The sequence below is a fragment of the Musa acuminata genome, unplaced genomic scaffold (genome assembly GCF_036884655.1).
Source record: "Musa acuminata AAA Group cultivar baxijiao unplaced genomic scaffold, Cavendish_Baxijiao_AAA HiC_scaffold_1104, whole genome shotgun sequence".
Lineage (NCBI taxonomy): Eukaryota > Viridiplantae > Streptophyta > Magnoliopsida > Zingiberales > Musaceae > Musa > Musa acuminata.
This window is the reverse complement of record NW_027021317.1, coordinates 602,662-618,737: the sequence shown is the minus strand read 5'-3', so window position 1 is coordinate 618,737 and position 16,076 is coordinate 602,662. Positions and strand designations below refer to the sequence as shown.

The window sequence follows — 16,076 nt, the reverse complement described above, 5'->3', positions numbered from 1 at the left end:
ATATCTATGTTTCCTTGCAGATCCTTAGGAGAGGGTGAAGGAGGTCAAGCGTCCTCCTCTCTAGCGGTGATCCACACAGCAGGGTTGCGACGACGCTCCTCAAAACTCCAGGCCTACTCTGAGGTGGAGAGGGGGAGGAGAATAGGAGATGCAAGCAAAGGCTCTAGCCTATGAGGCTCTGAATCCCTCTTATTTTTATAGAGGTCCCCTATCAAACCCTAATGGGTCCTCCCCTAGTGGGTATTGGATCTGCATCCAATAAGACAAGGGCTCCGTCGGATATCTCATATCCGAACCTCTACTCATCGCAATACCTACCATATGTGTGTGACCCTCTAGGCCCAATATCGAGCTGGCCGTGAGTCATACCTGTCAGAACTCCTTATAACTCAGTGAATTATTATCTCTATAATAATTCAGTCGACTCATCGACTACGGACGTACTAGGCCACTACGCCATAGTCCCCAGACGATACAGGGGAATTCAATCCATTTGACCTGTCTATCCTCAGTTACCGTGTACCTATAGTCCCTCATCCATCTAATATCCCAAAGACCGTATATCGAGCATGGTGCTGTCAGACCCATACGGTTTCTACTCGAGTCTCGCTCTAATCGGATTCTCCCGGAGAACTCTTTCTCTCTCAACCCGAATGACCCTGGCCAGGGATTTGTCTGAGCAAGAACACATGAGATATTCCTCTCATGACGCCGAGAGTGGATGATCCTCTATCGACACTCAATAGCCCTCGTAAGGTCGACTACCACTCCCAATGACCAGCTGTACTAGATCTGGGACAACCAAACCTATAAGTCTGGTATCAAAGAGTGGAGTACTCATACAGGACATCCTTGGTGTCTCAAGTCTAAGGACCAGATATACCACTAGGACTACGGAATCGCTGTCTGACAATAAGGCATCATCAACCATCCAGCATTCCGTAAGCGGATCAATCAGTGAACTCATTCTCTAATGAGCACCTGCACTGTATCCCTAGTGTCCCTACACGAGCAGCTATGAGACCAGCTGCATCCATCATATGGACGGGTATACAGCACACCAGTCTGTCCGGTTATCACGATGTCCCTCTCGAGTTACCTATGACCGGGATTATTTAGGATATGTGTTTAAAGGTGAATCGATCTCATTATCGTGATCTCATCACGATCCGATTCCCATTGCACAAATCCAAGGACATCACAATATATATATGCATTTATGCAATAGTTATAAAGTGATATACGCCAAAATATAATAAGCAAAAAGATTCTGTATCAAGTCACACGTGCCATCACTCACGTGATTGGCTTGCTGGGCACCAATGACTAGCAGTTCCATAGTATCAGGTTTGAGAAAACAGTTCCTAAAACTCCTCAATAGAACGGTGTGGCAAAAAGGATGAACAAAACAATTGAAGAAAAAATTAGGTGTATGCTTTCCCACACCAAGTTGCTGAAGTCATTTTGGGGGGAGGCTATGAGAACTACAGTTGACCTAATAAATCTTTCTTCATAAGTTCCTTTGAAAAGTGATGTTCCAAAGAGAGTATGAAAAGTAAAAGATACATCTTATAATCACTTGAGAGTCTTTGGGTGTAAAGCATTTGTTCATATTCCCAAAGATGAGAGGTCCAAGCTTGATAATACGGTAAAAATATGTATCTTCTTTGGATATGGTCATGAAGTGTTTGGGTACAAATTATGAAATACAGTGAATAAGAAAATTATTAGAAGCAGAGATGCTCTATTTCTTGAAGACCAATTGTTTAATGACGGTGATAATATTGAGAAGCCAGAAACTTCTGTTTATATTCCTTGGAGTTTTGGTCCAGTTCCTTCACTTGTAGTTCATGATGATCATGGGGGAGATAAACAAGAAGATTGTGATGAGAATGCCAGTGATGATACTCCTACAGTTGATAATGTTGAACCAACTGAACAAGCACCTCCACCACCAGTTGAGATTCCATTGAGAAGATCCACTAGAGAGCGGCAATCATCTACCAGATATCCTCCACATGAGTATATTATGCTTACTGATGGGGGAGAGGCAGAAACTTACCAAGAAGCTATTATACATGAGCATAAGAATGAGTGAGTTAAAGCCATGCAAGAAGAGATGAGATCCTTGCTTGAGAAACACACACACGACTTAATAAAGTTGTCTAAAGAGAATAAAGTACTCAAGAATAAATAAGTTTACAAATTGAAGACCGAAAATAATAGCTCACAACAAAGATATATTTTTATTCTTTGGACTTTGTGGCTCAAATATGTTTGTTGAATTGGTGTTGTTATTATGAAGTTTGATTGATCATATGGAGCAAATAAGAAAAGATTTTCGTCAACAAAAAATGTTGCGAGTTGCAGACGATCATAATGCGGCTACTTTCATTGCATCGATCTAAAGCTCTTCCCATCAAAACACAAACACCATTGCATTACATATTCTTATTCTTATTCAGAATCTTCGAAATCTTCAGAATCTTCGAAATCGTTGTAAACCTCTCCATCACACTCAGATCCTTCATCATGTTCTTCCTCCTCCTTCTTCTCCTCCTTCGGTGCACATTTGGGGTGGAGACCGAAACTGCACATGGAGCACAAGTAGCACCATCCACTTCCAATCTTGTGGCAGTCACGACACATATACAGGCCATGCAGGCAGCTCCACTCCAACTTCCCATGCTTGTGTTGCTCATGCTTCCTCTTCTCAGGCCATCCTTTTGCCATCTCGTCTATCTTCTGCTCCAACTCCTTGATCCTCTCTTCGCTGAACGGGTAGGCATCGGCTCCATGGGTCGCCAACGAATGCATGGCGTTCCTTGTGATAGTTCGACCTGTAGGACCAATGGCAACCAGGGAGGGGTAGATGATATCGGCTTGGAAAGTACGTTTCAAAGATTTCTTCCTCTCATCACCGAATGGCAGCGACAACCAAGGCATGCCGGAGAAGAACTCCTCAAAGGAATCCTGATCCTTGTCCATCGAGATGTTGACCACCTCGAAAGCACTATCCATGTGCTTGATCTTGTGATATTCCTCGATCAGATGGGGAAGAAATCCGCGACATGTACCGGACCTACGAATCGAGAAGAAGAGGAGGATGGTCTTGCCAACGAGTTCCTTCACCGGAACCTGTGAAGCACAATGATGAGAGATTAGCCATCGACAATGCCCATCTGTGGATTCACTATATGATCGATTCATTACCTTCAACCCTTCTTTCCCAATAACATAATCGAGGTCCCCAGCAACAAGAAGAGATTCCAGTGTCTGTGCCATCTCTACCTCCTTGATCCTCTCTTCACTGAACGGGTAGGCATCGGCTCCATACATCTTCAACGAAGTTGCGGCGTTCTCTGTGATCGTTTGACCTGTAGGACCAATGACAACCAGGGTGTTGACGTAATGAGCTTCTAAAGTGTTCTCCAACGATCTTATTCTCTCATCATCCACCGGCACCGCCAACCAAGGCATGCGTAAGAAGAACTCGAAAGCACCCGAATCCATATAGCCCCCCATAGGGACGAAGATCACCTCGAAAGCACTGTCCATGCGCTTGATCTTGTGATATGCCTCGATCAGCATGGGAAGAAATTTCTGGCATTGAAACGAATCACTCATTGCAAAGAAGAAGAGGATGGTCTTGCCAACAAGCTCCTTCACTGGAACCTGTCAAACACAATGATGAGGGCTTAGCCATTGACAATACCAAGCTGTGGATTCACTATATGCTCGATTCATTACCTTCAAGCCTTCTTTCCCAATGACATAATCGAGGTCCCCAGCAACAAGAAGAGATTCCAGTGTTTGTGCGGCCTTTGCCTTCTCTGGCAATAAATCCAGTTGCTCCTTAGAGAACGGGAATGCTTCCCATGCTAAAACTCCATACTTGGAGATGAGCCTATCGTAATTTTTAAGCATAATCTTCCCATCGGCACCGATCACAAGCACGGTTGGTAATTGGAAGGGCCAGAGCTCAAAGTAGCGGACAAGCTTCTCACAGCCCTCGTCTTCGAAAGGAATCGCGAGCCATGGCATGCTTGCCAGGCCTTGTTCATAGGATGATTTATCATCATCTAATGGCACCAGCACAACTTCGAAGCTCTCCCCGGCTTCCTTAAGCTTCCTATAGATTTCAGCCAGCACCAGAGTCAACTTATTGGGACGGCCGTATTTATCAGGAATATTATACCAGAAGTAAAAAGCCACAATCTTTCCTTCGAGATCCGACACGGCAACCTGCTTCAATTTAGCGTAGATTAGATGGTGGTAGTAAGCTGGTGGATCAAGAATGTAGTTTAATTCTCTTCCTACAAGGAGATCATCGATTACCTTGGATCCATCATTGGAGATCAAGTAGTCCCGGGACGGCGAAACCAACAGACTTCGAAGACTCCGTTCCTTCTTAGCAGCCGCCTCCAACTCGTAGAACCTCTTAACAGTAAATGGATACCCGTTTACACCATATTTTGCCACAGCTCGGAGACCTTCTTCGTTAACGACCATGCCAATAGAGGCATCATAGATGATAAGCTGAGCGGGATAATACTCCTCGAAACTGCCGAAATGATCATGTAGCCTTTCGCGTGTGTCGGAGTCCGCAAATGGGACTGCCAACCAAGGCATATCTGAGAAGTACCTATTAAAGGTCTCCTCGCATGAATCACATGACACGAAGACAATCTCGAAATCGCGGCCCTCCGAGGACAGCTGATTGTATACTTTGATCAGATCATCAGTGACGATTCTTTCGTAACAGGCGAATAGATGTAAACCAAAAAAAGTTCACACGATAATCGAGATGTACTTATCTTAGATTTATAATAATTGATCGGATTACTAGCAAAGGTTAACCTATTTCTATCTTAATTTCACTACAAGTGACAATCTTTTTTTAAATTTTATATTTGTCAAGAGGTTTCAAAGCATCGTATCGCCTGACTGTCACAGCTTTCATCTTTCGTACAAGACGAACTGCTAAGTTAGTACCTCACCGTCATCAAACATGACATCAGCTCAGTACTACTACAGGATGACACGGGTCCAACGGCAAGTCAGCCACGTCGCGGCGAACGTCAACGACATGCTAAGCTATCTTTGTTTCTGTTGAAACGCTTTGAGATATATGTAACATCATCCGAACTTTATAGTATGGCTGATATATATATATATATATATATATATATATATATATATATATATATATATATATATATATATATATATATATATATATGTTGAATTAGGGAAACGAAATAACGATTTGTTGACTCAGTCTTTTGTGCTTTATGGTCGGGTTCGATAAAGTAATGATTCCGTTGAGTTAATATTTTGTTGACGTGTTTTGTGATTCCGACTCTACATGCTACGCAAATCAAGTGGGGTGGAAGTATTAAGTAATGGGAATGATGTTTTGGTTAGTCAAACGAAGATGGTTATCAGAAACAGTTCACGTGTCAGATCACTCATAGTGTCCGCACGATCGGAATGTGGACATGGACAATTGATGATCGTTTGCGATTGACTCTGCAGGAGTGGACTCGGTTCCGTAATAATTGGACACTTCATCTCGTCCGAATGCATGCATGGATATATATATATATAGATATATATATATATATATATATATATATATATATATATATATATATATATATATATATATATATATATATGCAAGTGTTATTGTGTTGTATAAATTTATCATGTAATTATGTTAGACGTTCTTAAATTAGCGAGCGAATATTTCACGTAGATATATTTTTAACGATGACATATACAAAGTCTTCATTAGTTCATTGTCTTCTTCTTCTTCATCTATCATTCTTTTCTCTAAGACTATTAAAGAAGACATGATTTGACTTATATTCTTTTTTCCCTCGAATTATAGATACACTCTTCAAAATTTTCGTGAATACTCATCACGGATATCGACAAATGCATTGAAAGTTGAACTTTTTTACATGTAGACATGTAAGAAAGAGTAGTCTCGTAGGACAGAATTTTGGACAAATTTATACGAAAAGCCTAGGCTTTGTTTTTTTTTTATCCTTTTTTATTTATCTCTATTAGTGCTCTCATTTTCTCTATAATTTCATTCTGTCCTAGAGAGTAGATTGTCCGCTTAATTTTCCAACGAAATGTCAATCGAAAGCGGAAGTGATGCGAACCTACTTGGAGGTGACAACTAAGTGAAGGAAGAGTCAATGGGCAAATATCATGGAGGAAGGATCCAAAACTTTAGAAGTTTGCGGGGCGATGCTCATTAAAGCTCCAACAAGCATCCACCCAGTTCAAGTAGCATGAGGCATTTGAAAGACTGGCGCATTGTAAGGATGGTCTTTTCCTTTATCTGGAGGATCAGTAGGAACCAACAGAGATCAACACAACTCAGCCAACCCCACACTATAGTTAGAGTCATTGGCGAGTTGAAGCAGCATGGCGGATCAAAGGTTCGACTACTAAAAAAAAAGAACAACAGCAGAGAGTAGATGGGAGCCAAGAGGCGCATTGCAGCTGGAGTAGAAGATTGAAGACTCATCAAAGGCGAGGAGTTGCAGTGTCGGCAAAGGCTTCGACGAGGACGTCAAAGGCATAAGTGGGGTAGAATGTCACAGACAAAGTTCTAAACAGGATGTTTGATGTAATACTTGTGTATGTCCGTGTCTTTCTATTTGTTTATGCTTTGAATAGCATAGAGGGACGACCAAAGGCTTGATAGTCCCATTTTAGTTGGGTTTGGTAGCCTCTTTAGGCTTGTAAATATAGGTTGTGTCGTGTGGACACGTGTGAGAGATTTTCGGTCTGTAATGGACCATTTTACCCCTTTGTTGTGCAACTGTTCAGAGCTTGTAAAGTCTATTTGTAATTTGCATTGTCTATGAAGTGTTTTCGGAAATGTTTGCTTGTGGATCCCGAGTGAGACATTTTCCCTAACCTGGTTTCTCCCTTATGAGTCTTAAGGGACTATAGGAGGCTGACCTTTACGAATGAACACGCAAGGGTGCCACACGACTTAAACAAAACCCGTGATAATACGACACATTCTTTTCTTTTAGTTTAGATAATTTATATTGAAAATGGGTATTTTTATATTCATTTCCAAATCGATAAATTACGCATCAAATGTTTAAGGGTGAAACGTACTCCACAAGATACCACCTCATGCCCGATGGTGAGATCCACGTACACGTGTCCACAAATCAACTATCCCGGTTTCAGGATTGATTCAGTCTTGTCAACCAGGCAGAGTCCAAATATTTCACGCACCCAGCTCTTTCAGAGCCCCGCTTGGCCGAACGTAACTGGAGATGACACGTGGAGCCCATGAGAGAGATGGGGTGCGAGGGTGAGTCACGTAGTGCGACGTGTAGTAGACAAGAAATATTTATCTGGGGGCAAAACAAAAGAAATGATTTCCCCACCGGTTAATTTGAGACATGAAGTCTGCCCTCGTTATCGTTTGAGATTATACTGAGCTTCTTACGGACCCACAGTTTTCCTCCAATTGCATAGCAGGTATGATTTGCGAGTAATAAATCAGATGTAAAAAAAATATTTTTATGATGAAGTTGCGGCCACATAGATCACATGTGGACCAACCAACCCTTTCCCCCATTCCTGTTTGTCGTAAGCCCAAACCCGCACGCTCCAAATAGCCTGCCTTTCTCTCCGTGCGGGTCGCGGATCCTCTCTCTCTCTCTCCGGTCTTTGCACACTGTATTTGGTCGCTTCCTCCGCCCTCGAACGCCAGAAAACATCAATTGGAGCTGCGAATTCGATCTCGCCTTCCTTCGCTTTGCACCCGCGGCGCCCGGATTCGAGCCCGGCCGTCGAAACCCTAGCGCGCCCCCCCTCCGCCCCACACTTTGGGCGCCGGAGCGGAGGGCGATGGCGGCGGAACTGGGGCAGCAGACGGTGGAGTTCTCCGCCCTTGTGCGACGAGCCGCGGAGGATTCCTACCTCGCCCTCAAAGAGCTGGTGGAGCGGTCCCGGGCGCCGGAGGACCAGCGATCCGACTCCGAGAAGAAGATAGACCTCCTCAAGTTCATCGCCAAGACTCGGCAGCGGATGCTCCGCCTCCATGTGCTCGCCAAGTGGTGCCGACAGGTGATTCTCGTCCTCGTCTTTTTTTTTTTTTGGCTTCTTTATTGCTCGCTGTGAACTGGTTTTTTGCCTAGGGTTTCTGAATGTGTTCCTTCTTGAGTGCCTCTAGGCTCCGGTAGATGGAAAGCCGCTTCATTTCTTAATCCATGGTACGGATTTAGTCTAGTGTCTGGATTAGTAGTTTATCTGGGGATGATCCTGGAAACCTAGTTCCAAACTGGTAGTCAGTCTTGGTGAATTTGGCGTTTTGGATATGCTTTAGGTTACAATAAGTGCAGCTTATTTCAGTTTTCTGGAGTGTTTTTCCCCCCTCCCTTTTAATGCATTTTAGCAACAATATGAAATTTATTAGTTTGTGATGTAGTACAACACGCTTTGTGCTCTAACAATTTTTTTCTACTAACCCCAAATGCTACAACATCATTAAATCCTTAGTCTATTTGTATGTATTAATAGTTAAAAAATAGCAGATTATGTTTTGATGCAATTTAAGATGTAGCTAAATCCTTGAAGGTGAATTGTAAAATTAGAGAAATTTGTTGGAACCATTATTTTGAGAATTTTCTCATTGGTGTTCTATATACTATTCTCAATCTTTGACATTTTTTATTTGAGACTGATTGTATCCTAAATTAGTAAGATGCTCTACAACTTTAGGAACCAAGTGAGTCGTTTTTATATGGTGCAGAAAATATTTCTCATGATTCACAACATATTAAAGCTTTGTTGTCTAGACATGTTAGGAGAAATATTCCATAAAGCACAGATTAAGGCTGTAAGTTGGGCAGTTTGGGTTTATTAGAGGTAAAACTTTATTGACCAAAGGTGATCACCCTCACCGCATGATGAACCCAATGTAATTTCTGAACTAGCATGATAAACATGTACCTAATTCGAGGTGGAATCAAATTGATTCTCAAGGTATTAATGTCAGAAAAAGAAGTAAGCCACTGCATTCAATTTGTAAATGTTAATTGACAAAGCATGTTGTGCTTTTAATTGTCATTATCTAAATGTACAACTTTCCAGAAAGGTTGCATACTTTTTATGTTTGAATGAATTTTTTTGGAGTCTTCACTGGTAACCTTATTATAAAATCCTTTGTGACATTATGCTTCTTGATTTTTTGGAGTCTTTTTTATTCACTTTGTCACTTGTTTTGCATCCAGCATTTTCTTTAAATTAAGCTCAGAATCTGACTTGAAGATGGTGGTCTGTGCATTTATTCATTTGTTTGATGATCAATGTCAAAGTAGTCTTGTAAACTTTTGAGATGCCTTATTATATAATTAAATTGTTGGCTCACGTTGTGTATCACATTAGATGACTGATTTGATCTTGAACTGGCATGGTTTAGGCGAAGTTCACGTATGGCATTTATAACACCTTGCCAGAGAACTATAATCTTAAGCCTGGACAAACATTCAAGTGAAAGCATAAAGAGTCTTGAATTAGCAAAATGATTGTTCTGTAACAGTCATTACAACTCATGAGCTTTATGAATGCCATTTGTTTTGTCTGATACAAGATAGTGTTCCTAATTATAGTTTGGTCTGTGACCTAGTTTCCATTCTCATATTACTGAAATGGCAACTTATGCACATGATTGTCGATATACTCAAATTGGGCTCCTTCATGGAGAGAACTTCAAAATTTTAATAACATGGAGATGGAGGGCTGGGAAAGCATTTACATAAAATATTCTAATGTATTCGTCGATCTCGTCTTTTTGCAATCTCCCAATTTGACTGTGACATAGCCTAATTTAGATATATCTTAACCTTGAAGATGATCTTCCAGGAAATCTTTAAGAATTTAGGTGAAGGGTAAAAGTATAATGGCTGTTCTCTTGGTAGAAGTTTTGGAGGACAATTAAGATATAGTTATCTAGTCTAGTGTTGAAAACTTTATCATGTACATGTTTACAACTTTTAGTGGTCGATTCCGAGGTTGTCTTTTACATTGTCCGATTTGCTCAAATGGAGCCTACGATTGATGCACTAGTTGGCATGTGGTGACATGTGGCTTGCCATAAAGGTTCCCATGCATGCTAGGCTGAGTCACACTCAAGCAACTCTTCACATGTGGAGGTTGGCTTAGGTTCTTTTTCATTGCAAAGGCTTCGTGTGCTACAAAGGTTGTGACATGCTCTGCTGCTACAGACAACATCCTTCCATTGCACACACAAATGAACTCTTATTGGAGGCTTTTTTGCTACATGTTATTTAGAAACACTTTTTGTCAAATTTAGTTGCCTGACTATGAGTACATACTAAACACTAAACACAACTTGCTCAGTTATTTACTTTGGTTTGGAGGGAAATATGATGAATAAGTTTTGTTGTTTAAATAGATAATTTGCATTGATATTCGAGTTTCAAAGTTTTACAAAAATTAGACTATTATATAATATAATATATTATATTGGGAGAATTGCGCATAAGGATTTTTTTATGGTCTAAACTGATTTAATTATAATGTTTTTTGGAAATAATAGATTTAATTATAATGAATTATGAAAATAATAGATTTTTTGGAAATTCGCCACATTATTTTTTCTCTCTTCCCGCTGACTTGTGCGGACGGCCGTCGGAATTCTTTATATTCTCCTACTTTCAACTTGTCGAGCACTCAAGGCTTATCCGCCACGTGGCGACAAGAGAAACAAGGGACTAAGTCACCCATGATAACTCTACGGATGATGTGGGAGCTGCGCAGTTGGCGAGGTGTGAGTGACCCCTGAGACACGATACATCGGTCAGATTGGTCTTCATTGCTGACGTGGGTTGTGCTGTTATACGACTATACATAAAGTAATGAAAGGAACACGATGTCATGCAAAATTAATTTTGGGCATTTAACATAGCTATAGTAGAAATGCTTGACAAATATGGTCTATAAATCAATAAATTGTAGTTGCAAGGATTAGTAATCATGGTAATGCTTGTATTGAAAATTGGCTAAACTAAATTGTTATTACTTACAACTTTATCAGAATAATTGCTTATATTTACTTTAGAGAGCTCAAACTTGACTGAAAATGCACATCTGTAATCCAATTCACTATTATTGCTTCACTTTTCTTTACATTTGAGACACTGGTGACATTTTCTGACATAATTGAATCCTCTATACAAGAGCCTAGATGACCTGAAAACTAATATAATTTGTCTACACAAACAGTTCCTTCTATGTTAAGGTTGTGATTGTCAGACTCATAGTGTCCTGTTACTTGGTGCGTGTTGTTGTATTTTCCTCACTACAAGAAATGATTTTCTATACTAGATTTGATTTGTACAGTGACTCTGCTTCACCACTTGTTTTCCTTGTCTTTTTTATCTCAGATGTAGTAATATTGCAACTATTAACCAATTCTTACTGAGGTAATATGTTGTTTCAGGAAAAGTAGTAGCCAAATTCTGTGCAAAATACCTGCACACTCAAATTCTCAAGTATGAGCCTCAGTTGGGTGGTGATTTATCTGCTTCAGTACAAAAAGCATTTTTAAGGTAACATATGATGCTACTATTGTCTTCCAATATCTGTAGTTTTGAGTTGAGATAAAAAATTCAGTTTTAGGCCACATATGGTATGTCATAAAGCATGTAATGTGACAAGAGAACATATGGTATGTCATACATATGATTCTTGTTTTGATTCAGAATGGATGAGATGATGAAAGGACAGAGAGGATGGAGGGAATTAGCTGTACTGGGGGACAAAATGGACAAGTTCACAGGTTTAATTGAAGGATTGATATGGTCCCCAAGGGGTGGTTATTCCAGTGAACATTTAGATGAATGGGCATATGAGGAGGTGATATATTACTCTGATGATCTTCTTTAACTTTGTTCAAGATGTTATATTGTTTCATTTAATATGCTGGGGATGCCATATCTTGAATACTTTGCTTGTTTTGTTTTTGGAAGGATTGTCTTTTAATTATGTGGGTCTGAAGTTCCTTTTGTGCTGTAATATATGTGCACGAATGAAGAATCCAAAAAAAGTACAGCTGTGGAGTCTGTGAAAGCATTTTTCTTTGTCATCCATCTTAGTTGTATTTTATATAATGGTTGAATTGTTCTCAGGGAAGCCAAAGTTTCAAGATTTTTTTTTTAATACCTAAATGAGCTGTTGAAGCTATAAAAGGATGGGAAAGTATTTTAGGAGATTTTGGCTGAAGCCAACTTTTCAACAGTAGTTGTTTGATTTGTTTGAGCTGTCTCTGCAGTTGACAAAGTGTTTTACAATGTTTAGGGTCTTGGTTGTCAAGGAATTGTATAACATGTTTTTCGGATGAAAATTTAAAATGTTGTGCTGTTGTTGAAGATAGAAATACAAACTTTGAGAAAGGAGGGGCAGTACATTGGGAAGAGAGATCAAAGGAGTGAAAGAACAGAGAAAGAGATTGAGAGATAATTGAGCTCTAATTTTCCCACGATATGTCACACCTCAAACTGACTTCTGTGGTTTGTGATATTGCTGTAGGTCACTTGTCTGGGTTTGGCCTCTCCTAAAATTGAACATGTCCATTAAAGTTGTTCCTTTGGCCTATAATTCACTTGGTCTGAAGTGTCTGATGAGTCCTTGTTCATCAGATTTCCCTGTTTGGAAGTTGGTTGCTTTTATATGTCCAATATAAGTGAGAAGCACAAGATTATGCATTTACTTTTTTCACATGAAATTTCTGAATTTTGTTTTGACAGAGATTTTATAAAGCTAAAATATTGTGATGGTAAAGATGTAGAAATGAAATGCTTCATAGAACATACATTTTAGAAAAAGGTCTATCCGTATTGCAAACCCAGATTTGTTGGGTAATTACCAGAACAGTGTGATACTTTAAAATATACTACATGCGTATACTTATGTTAACTTAAGACGTACTAGTTTTTGGTGTGTACCAGGTATGTCACTTCAATTCGAGTTTCATGGAACAAAAATTATTATTCAAAGTTAGGAGTATATGATGCATAATAGAGGAAAAAGGAGACTGATTCTTATTGGCAGGTGCAGAACTTAAATCGTGTATCATCTTTGCATTATATTCCTAAATTTTGTTAGAAGGCTTATATTTATGTACACAAGGCTTCTATACAGACTGAGGCAATTTGTATGTTATCTTGCACTACTAATTTACTATGGTATGTATACTCAATATCTGGCAAAAATGGTAGAAGAATTTGGCAAGTGATTGTTTGTTGTTTTTCTAATTTTCATATGTTCCCACCATAAATTTTCTAAATATTACATACATGCTGAATATAAATTAGAGTGGTAGAAAATGCATTAGTATTAATTACCTTGTCCTAGTTTCTAAAGTTTTGTCATATTGGTTCCTTTTTTTCTGTGTCCATTGTCCTTGTCCATGTTTCATACTCAAGATCTTGTTCTTGTCGGTGCTAGTTGTTAGACTGAATCTTGAAAAGGCGTAAAGTACTATTTGCAAGTTAAGTGGATCCATTAGGAATCTTGTGACTCAAAAGAACTCTTTGTCAGGGACCACATTCTGATTTCTCTGGACCGACATCTGGAAGCACAGCTTGTGTGGCAGTCATCAGAAACAACCAACTCATTGTTGCAAATGCTGGTGATTCTCGTTGTGTACTCTCGAGGAAGGGTCGGGTTTGTCACTAAGAGAATCTCTTTCTACTGATTTGTGTTTTCATGTGCTTCAAAATTACATCATAGACAAAAAATATGCCTCAATTGTGTAGTCTTACTTCTGTTTGTTCTCTATAGGCAATTAGTTTGTCAACAGACCACAAACCATATCTTGTTGAGGAGAAGGAAAGGATCGTAAAAGCAGGTGGTTTTATTCAAGCAGGACGAATAAATGGAAGCTTAAACCTCACTAGAGCAATTGGTACTTCCTCAGTGTTTTTTAATAAAATTTGTAGGCTGCCTTATCATATGTTTTACTCTTGAGAAGCAAACTTATGGCAGGCGACATGGAATTCAAGCAAAATAAGTTTTTACCTGCTGAGAAGCAAGTTGTGACATGCAATCCAGACATAAACATTGTGAGTATACCACAGTTCCGCTTCCAATAGTGATTAAATTTAGAACCATTTGAACTATGATCCACCATATTATCATGAGTTCTATTATAAATCTCGGTATGTCATTTGTTGGCCTTCGCTGTAGGTGGAGCTATGCGATGATGATGAATTTCTCATTTTAGCATGTGATGGAGTCTGGTATGCCTTTTCAGCACCTCTTTAGCAATTGTAAATCCAAGACAACTAAATCTACTATAACTATTCTTATAATGAGATTTCCAACAATCATATATATCGTGTTTCAATTGCAACATTGACATGCCTTCATTTAAATAGTTGATAGACCATAAGCCACGGTTATAATGTTATCAATACTCTAGTGTCCATCCACAATTTAAAGAAGATAGTAATACTATTGTCTTTCATGTTTCTAGCACATCGAAGTATCAAACTACTCACACTAAATTATATGTTTATAATTCATAATAAATTTCTCAGCTATTTGTGTGCCTATGAATTCTCTTCTCTTACAAATAGAACAGTTGATGTATATTAAATTAGAGCTCAATAGCGGCAAAAGATTCATTGGATAGTATCAGTCAAGTGTTTGTGTTTGAACATTCAGCATTATTTTGTCTATGTACTTCATTGGACTGTAATAAATTTCTCATGTTTGGTTATTACCTGTTGTGCCGTTATCATCATCATCTACCAGTTCAAGAATTATGTTTCATTGTGGCTTATAACATTTATAACCGTAAGGTGTTTTTCTACATAGTCGAGTGCTCCTTGCTTAGAGATTCTAATAGAATCAGATTGAGAACTCATGCTTGCCATAGTATGTGTCCATTTGAAATACTCGTGTACTTATAGGTGTCTATTCTGATACTTTTTACCAGGGATTGCATGATAAACCAGCAACTGGTGGATTTCATCACTGAGCATATAAAAACGGTGAGGACCTTATTCTATGTTATTTTTTGATCACTTTAAGAGTATCTTTCTCGGAACCTTATGTCCAACATAAACCAATTATCCGAAGCTGTAACGTCAGTGACCTTGATTGAGGCTAACTTCAACACTTGATGGTCTCAGTAACCGAGCTCATGAAATGGACTTTTGTTTTTTGGCCAAATAGTGTATCTTAGGCTTTATACATAATGGAATAAAGCAGTTTTATTTGCCAGAAGTATATTTTGTTTTATTTATCATAATACTTTTTCTGGTGCCTATGTTGCTAACTGCAGGAGAGCTGCCTGTCTGCAGTATGTGAAAGAGTGTTGGACCGGTGTCTGGCACCATCCACCATTAGTGAAGAGGGATTGGACAACATGACGATGATACTGGTGCAATTTAATAAGCCGATCAGACCTGATGCTCCTCATACATAAAAATGATGATATGCTGGGTGAGACTGAAGTTCCAAGTGATCCTTCTATCCTGCTGTAGATTTGAAGTGTGTTGTACATAGCAATATATCCTCTTGAAGGTTGTAGCGTATACATTTGGACAAATCATCATATGGCAGTGAATTAGTTGCGGGTGATCCCAAAGTTCCCATCTTTAACCCGATAGTTAGTATCGAATGTATAAAGCACTATTCATTTGGTTTACGGAGTGCTGAAGAACTAAATGGTTGACTTTACTCTTCTCATATGACATGATGACCTATGGATAAAATCGCATGATGTGTATTTTCTTAAATTGCCTGACAATGTGTTGGTTTTTGTGGAGACAAAAGTCAGATATCTTCTTTTCTTTCAAATGCAACCTTAGTGAGGAAGACTTGATTCTCGAGACCTTAAAATAAATACAATCACAAACCTTACCACACACATTAGATGTGGAATTATTTTTTTAATATTATAATATGTTCACTGTTGCAAAAAATTTCATTCAGTTGTAAGTTTAAATAGCCTCTATTACTGAGAAGTATCAGCAAAGCCAGATTTGTGGTAGAAT

The 16,076-nt window shown here is 39.1% G+C and overlaps 2 protein-coding genes across 2 annotated transcripts; one reads left to right on the top strand and one right to left on the bottom strand.

Annotated features, from left to right (window-relative positions):
* Nucleotides 1-2,457: 2,457 nt before the first annotated feature.
* LOC135666503 (probable nucleoredoxin 1-2) lies at nt 2,458-5,006 on the bottom strand. Its single transcript, XM_065178075.1, has 4 exons — nt 4,996-5,006; nt 4,339-4,753; nt 3,751-4,245; nt 2,458-3,138 (listed from the first exon to the last, which is right to left on the bottom strand). The coding sequence occupies exons 1-4, from the start codon at nt 5,004-5,006 to the stop codon at nt 2,458-2,460; spliced, it is 1,602 nt and encodes a 533-aa protein (XP_065034147.1).
* A 2,847-nt stretch (nt 5,007-7,853) lies between these two features.
* Nucleotides 7,854-15,818, top strand: LOC135666519 (probable protein phosphatase 2C 11). Its single transcript, XM_065178108.1, has 9 exons — nt 7,854-8,115; nt 11,513-11,621; nt 11,775-11,928; nt 13,612-13,737; nt 13,855-13,978; nt 14,059-14,135; nt 14,260-14,312; nt 15,014-15,068; nt 15,362-15,818. The coding sequence occupies exons 3-9, from the start codon at nt 11,776-11,778 to the stop codon at nt 15,503-15,505; spliced, it is 732 nt and encodes a 243-aa protein (XP_065034180.1). The 5' UTR covers nt 7,854-8,115; nt 11,513-11,621; nt 11,775; the 3' UTR covers nt 15,506-15,818.
* The last annotated feature ends 258 nt before the right edge of the window (nt 15,819-16,076 follow it).

Bases quoted from the DNA above. Each gene is read 5' to 3' on its own strand.
- LOC135666503 (XM_065178075.1), bottom strand. The intron at 4,246-4,338 runs GTAATCGATGAT...AAATTGAAGCAG, and splicing joins TCTCCAATGATGGATCCAAG to GTTGCCGTGTCGGATCTCGA. The intron at 3,139-3,750 runs GTAATGAATCGA...TGTGCTTCACAG, and splicing joins TTGGGAAAGAAGGCTTGAAG to GTTCCGGTGAAGGAACTCGT.
- LOC135666519 (XM_065178108.1), top strand. From the start codon at position 11,776: ATGGATGAGATGATGAAAGGACAGAGAGGATGGAGGGAATTAGCTGTA. The intron at 13,738-13,854 runs GTTTGTCACTAA...TGTTCTCTATAG, and splicing joins TACTCTCGAGGAAGGGTCGG to GCAATTAGTTTGTCAACAGA. The intron at 14,313-15,013 runs GTATGCCTTTTC...ACTTTTTACCAG, and splicing joins TTAGCATGTGATGGAGTCTG to GGATTGCATGATAAACCAGC.